The sequence below is a fragment of the Leguminivora glycinivorella genome, chromosome 19 (assembly GCF_023078275.1).
Source record: "Leguminivora glycinivorella isolate SPB_JAAS2020 chromosome 19, LegGlyc_1.1, whole genome shotgun sequence".
In the NCBI taxonomy this organism is placed as follows: domain Eukaryota; kingdom Metazoa; phylum Arthropoda; class Insecta; order Lepidoptera; family Tortricidae; genus Leguminivora; species Leguminivora glycinivorella.
The window spans coordinates 4,799,192-4,814,393 of record NC_062989.1 but is presented as its reverse complement, the minus strand read 5'-3'; the positions used below and the strand labels follow the sequence as shown (position 1 = coordinate 4,814,393).

General features: G+C 37.2%; 3 protein-coding genes across 3 annotated transcripts; 2 read left to right on the top strand and 1 right to left on the bottom strand.

Moving 5' to 3' along the window:
- The first annotated feature begins 64 nt into the window (after nt 1-64).
- LOC125236285 (actin-related protein 2/3 complex subunit 3-like) lies at nt 65-2,686 on the top strand. The gene is made up of 5 exons (XM_048143014.1): nt 65-286; nt 363-539; nt 735-930; nt 1,420-1,481; nt 2,553-2,686. The coding sequence occupies exons 1-5, from the start codon at nt 281-283 to the stop codon at nt 2,646-2,648; spliced, it is 537 nt and encodes a 178-aa protein (XP_047998971.1). The 5' UTR covers nt 65-280; the 3' UTR covers nt 2,649-2,686.
- Nucleotides 2,664-5,426, bottom strand: LOC125236283 (short-chain specific acyl-CoA dehydrogenase, mitochondrial). Its single transcript, XM_048143012.1, has 5 exons — nt 5,277-5,426; nt 4,765-5,142; nt 4,241-4,656; nt 3,338-3,580; nt 2,664-3,228 (listed from the first exon to the last, which is right to left on the bottom strand). Exons 1-5 carry the CDS (start codon nt 5,311-5,313, stop codon nt 3,085-3,087), a joined length of 1,218 nt encoding a protein of 405 aa, XP_047998969.1. The 5' UTR covers nt 5,314-5,426; the 3' UTR covers nt 2,664-3,084.
- Nucleotides 5,427-5,792: 366 nt separating this feature from the next.
- LOC125236284 (polymerase delta-interacting protein 2) lies at nt 5,793-12,817 on the top strand. The gene is made up of 6 exons (XM_048143013.1): nt 5,793-5,954; nt 6,026-6,305; nt 10,144-10,321; nt 11,336-11,499; nt 11,866-12,071; nt 12,221-12,817. Exons 1-6 carry the CDS (start codon nt 5,866-5,868, stop codon nt 12,333-12,335), a joined length of 1,032 nt encoding a protein of 343 aa, XP_047998970.1. The 5' UTR covers nt 5,793-5,865; the 3' UTR covers nt 12,336-12,817.
- Nucleotides 12,818-15,202: the final 2,385 nt, after the last annotated feature.

Here is a 15,202-nt window from a genome sequence, read left to right as displayed (position 1 = left end):
TCTCATTTCGAAACTCTCAAATTCAGTAAATCTATATCTAATCTGTATGATTCATTTCATATCATATCTGTCATTTTCTCTGTGTGTGACAAAATTTATATTTTCGCTATATTTGTTATTTCAGTTAAGATATTAAAGAAACGTTATTAATAAACTTAATAAACAGTGTGTTTACAATATCTAATTAGCAGTTAAATCTGCTCACTGCAGCAGGACGAATTTTAGATAGTGTAGTTTTCAGCGGAAGTTTCAGACAAGGAAAACAACGGACCTGTAAAAAATGCCTGTATGTCGTGTTAAGATTATAAGATAATGCTTCTTTAAGTGTAATGTTTCGAGGTTACAGTGCTTTTTCTTTGCAGGCGTATCATTCAACTTTAACGGACTACACTCAGTCGATCGGCAACCTGGCGCTGTTGCCGCTGCGTACGGCCAACCGGGGACCCGCCCCGAACAACGCTAAGTTAGAGCTGGACATTATCGATGAAGCACTTAATTATTTTAAGGCTAATGTGTTTTTTAGGTTCTATGAAATTAAGGTAAGACACTACTAGAATATGGGACTTCTAAAAATAGTCTTTGTCATAGGAAAAGAGGCTAAAGTATATCTTAAAATTGTCATAGTAATGATTGCTCCGTCATCCCAAAAACCATTCCTAAATGATTACACATCATTAGACTTAGAATTTCAAAGAAAACTAAAAGGATTCACTTAAATATTTTTTGTTTTTCAGTCTGACGCTGACAGAGTACTCATCTACCTAACCCTGTACATCTCCGAGTGCCTGAAGAGGCTTCAGAAATGCTCCAACAAGAACCAGGGCCAGCAGGAGATGTACATGCTGGCCATATCCAAGTTTGACATCCCTGGGGAAGCAGGATTCCCGCTCAACTCTGTGTATGCCAAGCCCTCTAGTCCTCAAGAAGCTGGTGGGTTTTAATATTATTTCAAAGTTTTGTCTCCTAAAAGTATTTACATGTAACCATGTTTGGGTTTAGTTGACAAAGCATATCAACATCATTTATTATTGAGGAAATATGACACAGGAAAACTGGTTACTTCTACTAATACATATGTGGTTATCAGATGCTAATGGTAAAATTATTACTAGCTAACTCATTTTTGTGAACTAAATCCATATTAGTATTATAAATGGGAAAGTGTGTGTGTGTGGAGATAGTTGAAGGAAAGGAGAGTGACATAGGCTACTTTTTGTCTCTTTCTAACGCGAGCGAAGCCGCAGGCAAAAGCTAGTACATTATATTGTTTGTCACCTCTACCTGTAATACTGTTTTGGGTTAGGCACAAATACTACCACTCAATTTAATTTTGAGCGGTTTGGGTCTCCAGAATAATATAGATCAATGTATTTCCCATACCATGACAAAATGATTAATTATGATTCTTTTTTTTTACAGATTTGATGAGACAGTATTTACAGCAACTGAGGCATGAGACTGGTGCTAGAGTCTGTGAAAAGGCAAGAATTTCATTATTTATTTGACCATACTACATACATACATACAACATACATACAATCACGCCTGTTTCCCAGAGGGGTAGGCAGAGATCACGGATTTCCATTTACTACGATCCTGACAAACCACTTTCGCTTCACACACTTTCATAACATTTCTCATACACGCTCGTCGGTTTCGAGTACTTCTGACCTGGCCTCTTTGCAATATTTCCCCGATTTGATCAAGAAAAGTTCGCCTAGGTCTTCCACTACCAACTGACCCTTCCACTCCTTTTTCATATACTTTCTTCGTTAATCTCCTCTCATCCATCCTCTCTACATGCCCAAACCACCTTAACATACCCATCTCAATCTTTGTCACCACATCTACATCCACTCCACACTTCTCTCTTATCACGCTATTTCTGATCCTATCACTCAACTTTACACCAGCCATGCTTCTTAACGCTCTCATTTCTACGGCATTCACTTGACTTTGAAGTCTTTTCTCCCACACCCAACTTTCACTACCATACATAAGTGTAGGCACCAAAACTCCTCTATGCACCGCCAGACGTGCTTTTTGCGACACTTTCTGGCTGCCCATAAAAGCGTTTAGTGCTCCATTCACTCTATTCCCAGCATTCACTCTCCTTTCAATATCTTTTCCATGTTTACCGTCCCTTGTAAACAACGTTCCCAAATACACAAACTCTTTCTCTTTCTCTTTGACCATACTATAAATAAGAATTTCCAAAAGTAAACAAACAATTATTGTGTCTGCCTTGGGAGAAAGTTATTGTTATATTATGATAAAAGAAAACAAATGAGGTGTAACTGAACTGAACAATCACAATAGATTTAAATTTCCATGTTCTGATCTGGTTTTACAGTGCCAGCCAACAATATACAACATTCCTGTTTATATTGTAGATTTTTTTTTAAATTTGTAAGTGGTTTCAACTTCAATAAAAAAATTGCCCTAATGTAATTTTTTTTAAATCATTTTTCTGGCATAAATTGCATGGTAATTTATTTTTCAACTAATATAGGCATAAATTTGGTAAACTTATTTATTATCTATTCTTCTAGGTCTTTGCTACTGAAGATGGCAAGCCCAGCAAATGGTGGCTCTGTTTTGCCAAGAGGAAATTTATGGACAAGTCCCTCTCCGGACCAGGACAGTAAAATACAACACAGAACATTTATGTACTCTCTTTGTATTTATATTATAAGCATTTATTTTACTTATCATGATTCTTACACATTTTCCTGCTGTATAAAAGCACATAGAAACTTAATTTATACATAAAGAATTTTATTATTTCATAGTAAAAGTATTAATAGCAATAAAATACTGAAAAAAGTTGGCCTTTGATTTGAGCATGTAACAGTTTATTTGTAAGTATATCTTTTGTAAAATTGTAGAAATTACCAATAAATAGACATCAGTTGCAACTTTGTTAGCCATTACAAGGCAGAGGAAATTGCACATTTTTAATGACTAAGCAACTTCTAAAAACAAAGTTGTCACTAACACAGTATATTTTCATTAATGAACACATACAGTCATTATGGTCATGGACCTCCACATTCCTAAGACTATTGTTTGAGGTAGGGTAGTTTATAGGCCATATTCTTTGATCAGCTGCCCAGCTATAACAAGCCTCTGAATCTCTGATGTTCCCTCGTATATTTCAGTAATTCTGGCATCTCTGTAATGTCTCTCTGCAGGCATATCCGACACGTAACCCATGCCACCAAGAATCTGAAACAATAAGATGTATTTCAGAATACATAGTTTGATTTAATCTTATATGTTGCAGAAAAAAAAGCCAGATTTTAAAAACAGCCAATCAGAGCCCTATAAATTATACCTGTATGCATTGGTGAGCCAAAAATGTTGCAGCTTCTGATGCCGCAAGTTTCGCCATGGCAGCCTCCTTAGTAAAAGGTTTTTTGTTGTCCTTCAGCCACGCCGCGCGCCACGTCAGTAGTCTAGCCGACTCTAACTGTAGCGCCATGTCTGACAACTTGCTTTGAATGGCTTGCAGCTTCATTATAGGTTTGCCGAATGCCATGCGTTTTGACGCGTATTCTATGGCGACATCTAGGGAGGCCTGAAAAGAATTAAACAATCACTTTTGAGACTACATGCTTCACAGGAAGTCAAACTAGTCTTACCGCACTGGCCACGACTTTGAGCGAAACTGCTTCGGCGGCGGCGACTAGCGGAACGCGCATAATACGAAAACAGTGCGGAGAAGATATGCCACGAATTTCCGCACCAGCGACTAAGCGCGCGGATTTACTAGAGCTATAAATTATTGAATTACCAGCGTGTGGTTTTGGGTTTCTGTATATGCTCGTTCAAGTTTTGTAATAAGTAATCGAAAGTTTCCACACTCATATGTGTGTAGTCATAAAACTTTTGGGGATGCTGTCAGTATTCTTCTTACAATATCGTCAATATCCATAATTCGCTCAACATATAATCGTCTATTTCTCACGTGCACACCTGCTCTCATGTTTTAAATGTCTCCCAAGAAATAGGACCTGCTTTCAAGGCACTTAATAACCATTTTCGACAGACATTTTTTTGTCACTGGAGTATGTCCCATCCACCCGAAGTTTCCTCAGCACGCACTGCAGGTCAGTTAAGACCAAATTCGTGGCAAAAGTGTTAATGGTTTTTGATAACATTTAAATCTTAATTACTGACCAAAGTCTTAAGTTGGACATGAGTACTAATACATAGTAGGCAAAGAAAGTTCCTTTACCTGAGCAATACCTAATGCCTGTGAAGCAATACCAATCCTGCCAGCATCCAAAGTCATCATGGCAATCTTGAATCCCATACCCGGCTTGCCCAAAATATTCTCCTTCGGGATCTCACAGTCCTCAAATATTAGAGAGCAAGTTGATGATCCCCTGATACCTAGTTTATCTTCCTTCTTCCCTAAATCTAAGCCTTTAGTGGGTTTTGGTACTAAAAATGCAGAGATCCCCTTGTGCTTTAAGCTTTTGTCTGTGGTGGCAAACACAACTGAGGCTTTGCTTTCATATCCATTGGTTATCCAGCATTTGGTTCCATTTAAAACCCATTTGTCTCCACCATCCTTAGCCACTGTTGATGCTGCACCAGCATCAGATCCATTTCCTGGCTCTGATAGAGCAAAACAACCCACAGGATCACCTAGGTACAAAAATAATTTATATGAGAATATTTTGCACTTTTTTGGATAGCTGCCATATTACAGAGCTATAAAATTCCTATAATGTGTATAATGAAAGTATAATTTACCAGTGCAGAATGGGGTTACAAACTCCTGCTTCTGCTTATCATTGCCAAAGTGCATCACTGGCCCCAGATATAAGGAATTATTGACCGACATGATGACTCCCGCCGACGCACACCCTCGGGATATCTCTTCCAGTGCTATAGCATACGCCAGGTAGTCCAAGCCTGCCCCACCAAGCTCTTCAGGCGTTGCTATGGCCATGAGACCTAATTCACCCATCTTCTTGATAGCATCTCCAGGGTACAAATGCTCACGGTCGAATTTAGCTGCGTTGGGTTTCAGTTCCCCCTCCGCGAAGTCCCGACACGTCTGTTGGAGCATTTGGTACGTGTCTGACAGGGCCGACAGCGAAGCTATACATCTTGCATTACGAATAGGAACTGCAATACAAAATCATACAGGTAAAAATGCAGAAATTAAGACCTGGGATTACATAAAAACAATATTTTATGACTATATAATACTATGGACACTAATTTGTCGTTAGTATCAACACGAAGGCAACATAACTTACCTAATGCTGGAACTGATTTTGCCAGAACACTCAACATGATCACTAATTTATAAAATTTATTGCTAAGGTATTTAACTAAAAGTTAACGAAAACAAAACAATGATAAAAAGTACTTTGAACTCTTCAAGCTGTCAATTGAATACTTCGATTGTCACTTGTCAGTTTAATATACTACTTCAATTCATTACATTTAAAGATCGTTAAATGAAAAAAAAAATTAAAATAATATACTGTACTGCAACGTAATATGATTGAAATTTAAATGAATCTTAATATGACATGTTACTTTTTGCTTCGCACTGTCTCTTAAAGATCCTTTTTTGGTCCCGGCAACCCTCAAATCAACTTGTATAGAAAACTTCAATTTTTTTGTTATTACATTTCAATTATTATTGAAATTCAGCACCGATACTTAGTGTTAATGAAATAAAACAAATTGAAACAATCATAGCCACAATGTGACATAAATCGTCGCCATAGTCGCATAATTTTATTTCTTACTAGGCAACATTGGTAATTTGTCCGTCAGCTATTTGTCAAACAAAAACATCTCGATAACACGAAAAAAATAATTAGTTACAATGATAAAATGGAGATATTATTGAGATTTGTGCCAACAAATCCATTAAGATTAGCCGTTTCTAGAATTTTAGTCAGCCAAGTAGCTCATTACACTAGGTAAGCCTTGAAACTTCTCATTTGTATGCACCAAAAGATTACGTACATAACCTCTTAATTTAAATTTCTAGATTGGCTGAAGTCGGAAAGCTCGAAGCTCCGAAGACTTCAGGCAAATATGACACCGGGCAGTTGATTCTACATAAGGTTTTCGGGTATAGAGGAGTGATTCTGTTCCCTTGGCTGGCGAGGGTGTATGACAGAGATGCCTCCAATAAGAAGGAGAATCCTGAGGCCTCGGGTCCCGGAGAAGCCTCCGGAGACACGCTCTCTAACGTAGGCAAGGAGGTCAAGGGCAGGACTCACACCTTCTACCAGGTGCTCATAGACACAAGGGATGCACCTTACATAGTAAGTGTTAACGAATTTCACCTTTTAATTAAGCATGGCTTGTACTTGTTGTCGTTCTGCTCTATAAAGTCCCCAAATTGGTATCATTGACATCATCCTTGCTTTGAAAAAGGAAAATCTCAACTCTTATTATCATAATCTGAGATCGGAAGCAGAACTCGTTGGTTTTAGTTTATTGCCATTTTTATTAGGCCTACTGTAAATAACTTAGCATGGAACTAATTGTAAATTTTCTTTTTCAAAGTTGTCTTATGGGTAGTTATTAGCTTATTCATATTTTTATATTCTGAATAATGATTATTATTTATTTATAAATTATCTGACATTTATATAAGGTGTGTCCATGGGAATACAGTATATCAGTTTTTGGCTTATATTGTAATATTAAAATGTAAATTTTTGGCTGTGCAAACAACCTACGACATGAGACCTGAGTGGAAGAAAAAGGTACCAATCAAAAGTAGATTATTTTAAGTGTTTTAATAACAATTGTTAACCAAAGCTTATTGTTGTGTGATGATCAGAGCTTGGAAAGGGTGAGCAGTTTGCCATAGGGCATTTCACAACAATGTCCTTTATGAAATGCAATTCTATTTCTTTTGAAAACGCAAAAAAAGAACTATTTTGTAACATGACAAGGCTAACAAATTGGCAATATATTCTTGAAGGTTAAAGCTTAAAGCTTTACGAATTTCATTGAAGTAGCTGCCATACGGGTCAAAAGCATTTCGTAACACGGACATTCTCATGGAATGGAACACATCCATATAATATGATATATTGTAAGACTTGGTTAGTAGGACTATAGCTCACCCTCGCCTACTTCTGGTGATAATGTAGTTTAACAGTTTTGTACCAGACATTTATATTGTGCTGCTTTTAATGTGTTTTTGATTGGGTTATTTTTTAAAATAAATCATTGAACTAAGTTCTAGTTATTGATAAATTGAATTGTATGATTTTCTAAACAGTATCTAGAACAAATAATAAAAAAAAACAAACAAGATTTAAAGCTTTATTTGATTTTTAATGTTGTACATTTGTTTTTTTTTTGCTTCAGCATATCTACTTACATCACTTTCAGTGATTGATTTATTTGTTTGGGCATTCACACTCCTTTATTGATAGATCTAATATTTCTTTATTAAACAGATCAGAGATCTCACATTAATATTTAATATAAAACATTTATTAAATAGAGAGGCGGACACAGTGTCAAATATATGTATACACGACTTATTGCATGTATAGTCAACCAATTGGAACCCTAGGCCACTCTACAACCATGTCAAAATGACAAGCAGTAAGAGATTTTCTTACAAGCTGATTAATAACTAGGGAATGCAATCTCGACGAGATTGGGGTCCAGGCGAGATCTCGGGAATTCATGAAACCAATCTCGCGAGATCTCGCCAATTTCGAGATCTCGCGACATTGGCCGGTTTGTGGGTTTGTTCTTGTAAGTAATCACAATACAGCAATGAATAAGGATAACAGTAATAAGAATGATTGCTATTATGAAACAAATATTTATCTTGACTGTTTTTTCATATTTTTTTGATGTATTTTTCATTGTTTGATATAAATTATGTACCTCTCAACTCACAATATATTTTTTAAAACTTTGAAGTATAGATTATCATCATGTAAGAAAATTAAATAAAATTATTCACAAATGCGTTAAAAAAACGAAGCGTGCCAAATTCGAATTCGTTGCCATGTCAATCGCGAACAGTACATAGTAGAGATGACTCAAAAATTCCGCAACGTATGCCTTTATTGATGAAAGGATAAAAAATTAACATTATAAAAGTCATCCCTACCATCTACCATTATCCCTACCATCATTAAATAGACCCACATAAAAACATTAGCTGTACTCAATTAATTATGACTAGTTGAGTATATATATATATATATATTATATATATATATATATATATTATGTTGATATATATATATATTATTTGACGACCGGTCTGACGCAGTCTGTAGTGACCCTGCCTGCTGCGCCGCGGTCCCGGGTTCGAATCCCGGTAAGGGCATTTATTTGTGTGATGAGCACAGATATTTGTTCCTGAGTCATGGATGTTTTCTATGTATATATTTATATATTATATGTATCGTTGTCTGAGTACCCACAACACAAGCCTTCTTGAGCTTACCGTGGGCCTCAGTCAATCTGTGTAAGAATGTCCTATAATATTTATTTATTTATTTATATATATATATATATATATAAATAGACCCACATAAAAACATTAGCTGTACTCAATTAATTATGACTAGTTGAGTATATATATATAGTAGAACCCGGTTAAAACGATCACGTTTAATACGATTTCCCGCATTATACGCCATTTTACGCCGGTCCCTACAATTTGAGTCTTGTTTTCAGACATTTTTTCACGGTTAATACGACTCGCGTCCCCGCTTAATACACCATCTAAAACCACTCACCTTGCATTACTTTACAACTTTATTTATGCGGGTGACAATAATCGGAACTAACTGTACTGTACTAATTACGCGATTCTGGCGACACCACCACCCGTAAAGATTAATTTGTAATTTGTCGTCCTAACTCAGCGGTTAGTACATACACTTCGCTCATTATCTCCGAATTCTTTGTCCCATCTTTAAAAGTTTACGATGAAAAATCACAATTTTTTCTCGTTTAATACGATTTCCCGTATAATACGCTTTTTTGGCTAGGTCCCCTCAGAATCGTTTTAAGCGGGTTCTACTGTATATATATATATACTCAACTAGTCATAATTAATTGAGTACAGCTAATGTTTTTATGTGGTAATAATAAAATAATTTGATTTTTTGAGTGTAAAATAGAAACAATTGGTTGCCTAACAAACGACAGCCGTAGTATAGGTTGTTGTAGGCTTCTGCTCTTTCGACATCCAACAAAACTCTGTGCACGGAAAAAAATAGATGGTTATATACTCACAGCCGTAAGTGTAATACCATAATGGAGAATCACGTAAATAGCCCTGGCTGAAACCCTTCGAATTATTTCGAAACGGTCTGAATCTGTCATTCGTCATACCGAACATTTGACTGAGATAGGTAAATTATTGAGCGAAATAAGCGAGTTGAATCTCTAGATCTCTATTGAGTTAACGAATTGGCGAGTTCAGTCAAATGGTATAGTTAATAAAAATCATTTACAACTTGCGAACGAAACATGTCTAGTCAGTTCGCGAGCTTCGAATAAGACGTTTTATGCTTGAGTTAAATCTCGTTGATCTCGCGAGATCTCGTCGATTTTTCGGCCGAGATCAATCTCGCTAAAAATTACCGAGATCTCGTACAAAAGAGATCTCGCGAGAACGAGATTGCATTCCCTATTAATAACGTCACTATGACATAGTTCTACAGTGGCCTAGGGTTCCAATTTGTTGACTGTATATTAAGGTTGTGAATACATATTCTTGGCACTTTGTCCGCAACTATATTTAATACCCTGACTGTACATTGCATCTTAATTGGTTATTATGTTAAATGTAAATCTTCAGTTTTGAAAAAATATTATTCTGCAGATCTAAGGGTTAGTGATGAATTAATGATGAAGATATTTTGGCTTAATTTTATATCACATAAGTACTATGTTTCTGTTTGAATGATAATAATTGTATAAAAATCTATCTAACTAGTCTCCAAAAAGTGATTAACCCCTCAAACGCCTTGTTCCAGATCTGTCCCAGACAATTTACACTCTCATGGACAAATTGAAGTTTATTAATTATGTAGCAAATTTTTGACAACAGCGTTGCAGGGATCAAGGCCTTAGTATATCTGATTACAACGCTAAACTTGTTTTCAGCGTGCGCAAACGGAGGCAGTGACGTTCCTAGGCAACCAGGAGTCATCCCGCAGCCTGTACGCCATCCCTGGGTTAGACTACGTGGCGCACGACGACATCATGCCCTACTCCTCCGTGGAGCGAGTGCCGCTGCAGCATGAGCTGTTCGACAAGTTCCTCATGCACAACCCGGACAAGGGTGAGTCTCCTAGGCGACCAGGAGATATCCCGGGGCTTGACCACGTGGCGCACGACGACATCATGCCCTACTCCTCCGTGGAGCGAGTGCCGCTGCAGCATGAGCTGTTCGACAAGTTCCTCATGCACAACCCGGACAAGGGTGAGTCTCCTAGGCGACCAAGGGCCTATTGCATAACAATTTACAACTCATATTACAAGCGGTTAGTCCCCCTCCAATTCATTTTATAAGAAAGAGAGTTCCACTTGTAATACAAGTTGTAAATTGTTATGCAATAGGCCCCAGGAGATATCCCGGGGCTTGACCACGTGGCGCACGACGACATCATGCCCTACTCCTCCGTGGAGCGAGTGCCGCTGCAGCATGAGCTGTTTGACAAGTTCCTCATGCACAACCCGGACAAGGGTGAGTCTCCTAGGCGACCAGGAGCTATCCCGGGGCTTGACCACGTGGCGCACGACGACATCATGCCCTACTCCTCCGTGGAGCGAGTGCCGCTGCAGCATGAGCTGTTTGACAAGTTACCCAGACAAGGGTGAGTATCTCAATCGGTTGAACTCTGCAGCACAGGGCTAACTGTTAAGCCACTCCAGAATCTTGCTCTTGCGGACAAGATGATCAGAATTTTTATGTAGCACTGAAGTAAAAATTCTCGTAAAGATCTGCCGAGCGAGGCAATAGTTTAAGCTGCCACTGGCTTTTGTTTTGAGACCTTGTAATACTTACGAAATCAAGTCTTTTAGTATTTTTATTCCATGGTGCCTACCTCCTATGATCTGGTTAACCAGAAGTATGTTGCAAGTGTTGCAACAATACCCTGCTGGAGCCTCAACTGTAAAACTCAACTCTGATTTGATTCCTTTAACCCCTTGTTCCAGATCTACCCCAGATCATTTTAACTATAATTAACAAATTTGAGGTTATTAACTCAGTAACAATTTTTTTACAACTGCATTCCAGCGGTTAAGTGCACTTAAGTGAATACTTATTAATTTTAATGTTTCTTGTCTACAGACCCACCTTTCATAGCGCAAGAAACGCTCCGAGCGTGGCAGAAAAAGAACCACCCCTGGCTCGAGCTCAGCGACGTGCACCGAGAGACCACAGAGGGCGTGCGCGTCACCGTTATACCATTCTACATGGGCAGTCGGGAGAGCCAGAATTGTGCTGTATATTGGGTTAGTACTTATTCTACGACTTATGATGAAGAATTACAGGGGAGAGCACATAAGGTGCACGTTTTTTTAGGGTGAAGTGAAGTCCCGTCATCGTCCTTACTCCTTATACTATCGATTCCTCATAGATGTATAAAATACAGCTTGTTGTTGATAGATGTCAAACCACTCACACGTTGACACGAGAGCGCTGAAAACTAAGCAGATGTAGACTAGACATTTGGTCAGTTTTTAGCGCTCTCGTGTCAACTTGCGTTTTGCCTTGTAAATTTACAAAATTAGGGCACCTTATTTGCACCGTTTAAGATTTACAAATTAATTTAGAATTCAGATGATCCCACACAGCTAAAGTACAACTAATCTTTTCAGTGGCGATACTGCATCCGACTAGAAAACCTCGGCGCGGCGGCGGTCCAGCTCCGCGAGCGGCACTGGCGGATCTTCTCGCTCTCCGGCACCCTGGAGACGGTGCGCGGCCGCGGCGTGGTCGGGCAGGAGCCCGTGCTGGCGCGCCACTCGCCCGCCTTCCAGTACTCCAGCCACGTGAGCCTGCAGGCGCCCTCGGGACACATGTGGTACGTGTATTTGTAGACACAGTGCAGAGGGAATAAAAGACACCTTCCAAAACAGTTGTAAGCTTATCTACACTTGCACTGACACGTTTACTGGGAGCACTCATAGCTGCAGACACGCCTGCCTATACTCAGTATTGTTTTCCTTGCAGGGGAACGTTCCGTATGGAGCGCGAGGACGGCTACACGTTCGACTGCCGCATCCCGCCCTTCTCGCTCGAGAGCAAGCCCGACGACGCGCCCGCGCCGCCCGCGCCCTCCGCGTGACGTCACACGCCTGTTTAGTTGGCGACGAGGAGAAGCTCATTAGTTGGCGACGAGGGAAGCAGAACTAAACGTTATCTAGTTTTATTAACTACTTATTATTGTTAATATTGTTTTGATCATACTAGTCTAATCGAAATCAAACATTTATTATTACACGAACGTAACATGTTGATATTTTTGGCCGAACATCTAAATTTAAGCGTTAATAAAACTATGGTTGTAACTTAAGTTTCTGTGCAATCGAAATTGTAGCTTGAGATTAAGTTATAGGATAAAATACTCTGTGATAGCACACTACTCATCTTTGTCACAATATGAGAACTGGAAAGATTATGCCAATTGTTTAGACTTCTGCTTCCTAAATTGCGATATAAATGGAACAACAGTAACATTGCGATTGTGACTGTAATATCACCATTTTAGAATTGTGACTCGTAAACTAGAGATACTGAAAAACGGACTTCAAAATGCACCTTATAAAACTAAAACATAGAAAAAACTATTCAGTTAAACTTTTATAGCAATAATTTAAAATTGTTCAGAAAACCTATTTTTTAAACGTCATAACAAATAATAAATCCCCTAGCGAGACACGTCGTCGTACGTTATACACGGTGTTTCCGGTATCACTCAAAACCTCAGACACCCCAACTGATTTTTATTTTTTTAAACTCATCTAGAGTATTCATCTTTTAATCTGATCGTTACTTTTTTTTTAATTGAATTTTTAATTTTCTGTACAGCTCTACTTGATTTTTAGCTCTACACTCAATAAAATAATTGCTAACTACCATCATAAACCATAAGACTATTTATTTGTGTACGTTACTGCAACGACATAAGGTTTACCAATAGACAGCTAAGATGTCACTGTAAAACACTTTAAATCTTTGTCACAGTAAACTTCAAATTGGACAGGTAATCGCAGTAAGCAAATAAACTCAATATTCAAAATGACAAGGTTGTAATTAGGTACGAGTTCAATTTGTTATGACTTATGATAAACATTAAGATTAAACTGACAAACAACGTCAAACTAGTAGCGGAAAAAATAATCGTCCAAGTAACCGGCCAGTATTAATACCCCTAAATACTGAAAAAAGGTAAACAACCTCTAGCAATGCGATATACACAATGTTGTATTACGAGTACAATAGAAAGGGCACGTAAAAAATAACTAATAATACTAATTTAAATAAAAATATTACCCCCATCAAGATATAGCTCAATCGATTCTACTCTCGATTCTGAACAAACTGTTTTCAGGTTTTTAGTGTTAAGTGAAACACGGTGTATAGTAGTCTGCTTCTGTCTCACCATTGTCATTAAGTTCGAAAGACCCATACATAAATAAATGATATGTTTCTTCTGACTGACAGAAGAAAGCTCTTCTTCACACGCGAGACCGGTGCTTCAATGATGGAGATTTTTATTTTTACTAAGATACCTCATAAATATAAGCGAATAATCTAATGAAAACTCGAATTTCGTTTTTCAGTTCTCTACAAAATCAAACCCAATATTTTATGTAAATTAACTAATTATAACTGTTATCGCATCGACGACGTTAACATATTAGCCAATTCTTAGAAAAAGTAGCATGTCGCTGTCCGAAATAGCTGTATTTATATTATAATTTAATTATAGTATTTATAACCTATTCATTGCATCCTGTTTGTTCCCCTTGAAATTCATTAGTCATTTTTTTTAAATAAATGCATAGATCTTTATTAAAATTACAGTATTGTGAACGTTTTATTATTATTCATATTGAATTGCCCTTGGTATAGAAATAAAACATCGCAAACATTTCTAAGAGGTTTTAATGACTTAATAACAACTAGTTTAATGGAAGTATATATTTATCATTGCACTATACACATTTTAAGCTGTACAATAGGTTACTTTTTACAATTTTAGTAAAGTGCCTAATTCCAAGCACAAGCCTATATAATTTGAGAAGATTGCATGTCAAAGCCTTCACATTAGTCAACTTCAGGTATAACCCTCGCAGTCAGCGACGACGAAATTGTATATTGGCATTTTCTGTTAGAACATAAACGAAATGGGGTTAACACGTTCACTGATGTGATGTAGTGCCTCGCATATGGGTCATGGCAAGTTTTATTAGTTACAAAGCCATACGTTTTACTTTACAATTAAGTCACTTTCCCGTGAACGTATTAAATGCTATATTGTTTCGTATCCCTCTAATGTCAATTATAGGTGTTTTTATTTAGCCAAATTATTCTGTATTTTCGATCAACGATCGAGTCTATTTATATAGTAGACACTTTGGCTATTCACTTACGAAATACAAAGGCACTTCATTCTGAATCCTGTCAGATTTCTTTGGCAAAAGAACTTTTGAAACTAAATTATTTATATCACAATAATGCTCCTCGCATAGTAATTATAAAGTATCGTGTTTAATTTTATTGATTTAATGATATTGTGCCACATATGGAACATGGTTAAAAATACATTAAATACTTACCATTTGGCCTATCGCAAATGTAGCTAATCCTTATCCTACAATCCCAATTTATTATATTATACAATTACATTTTATAAAACCACAACAATCAGTATACTACGTTAAGTATAATACTGAATCAACTTTTAAGGAATTTTATAAATACAGCATAATTTATATTTAAAATACCTTTAGTTAGTCTACAATTGCATGATTTATTTATTTATTTATTTATTTTTATTTCAAATATGTTACACAGTATGACAGTAAAAACCAAAGCACTGAGTAACTAAAAATACATAAGAGCATAAAAAATAAACACATAAAAGTAAGAAACGTCATCTAGATTTAGGTGACAACGTAACGTCGAGCCTTCGTTGCGTCGTCTGTC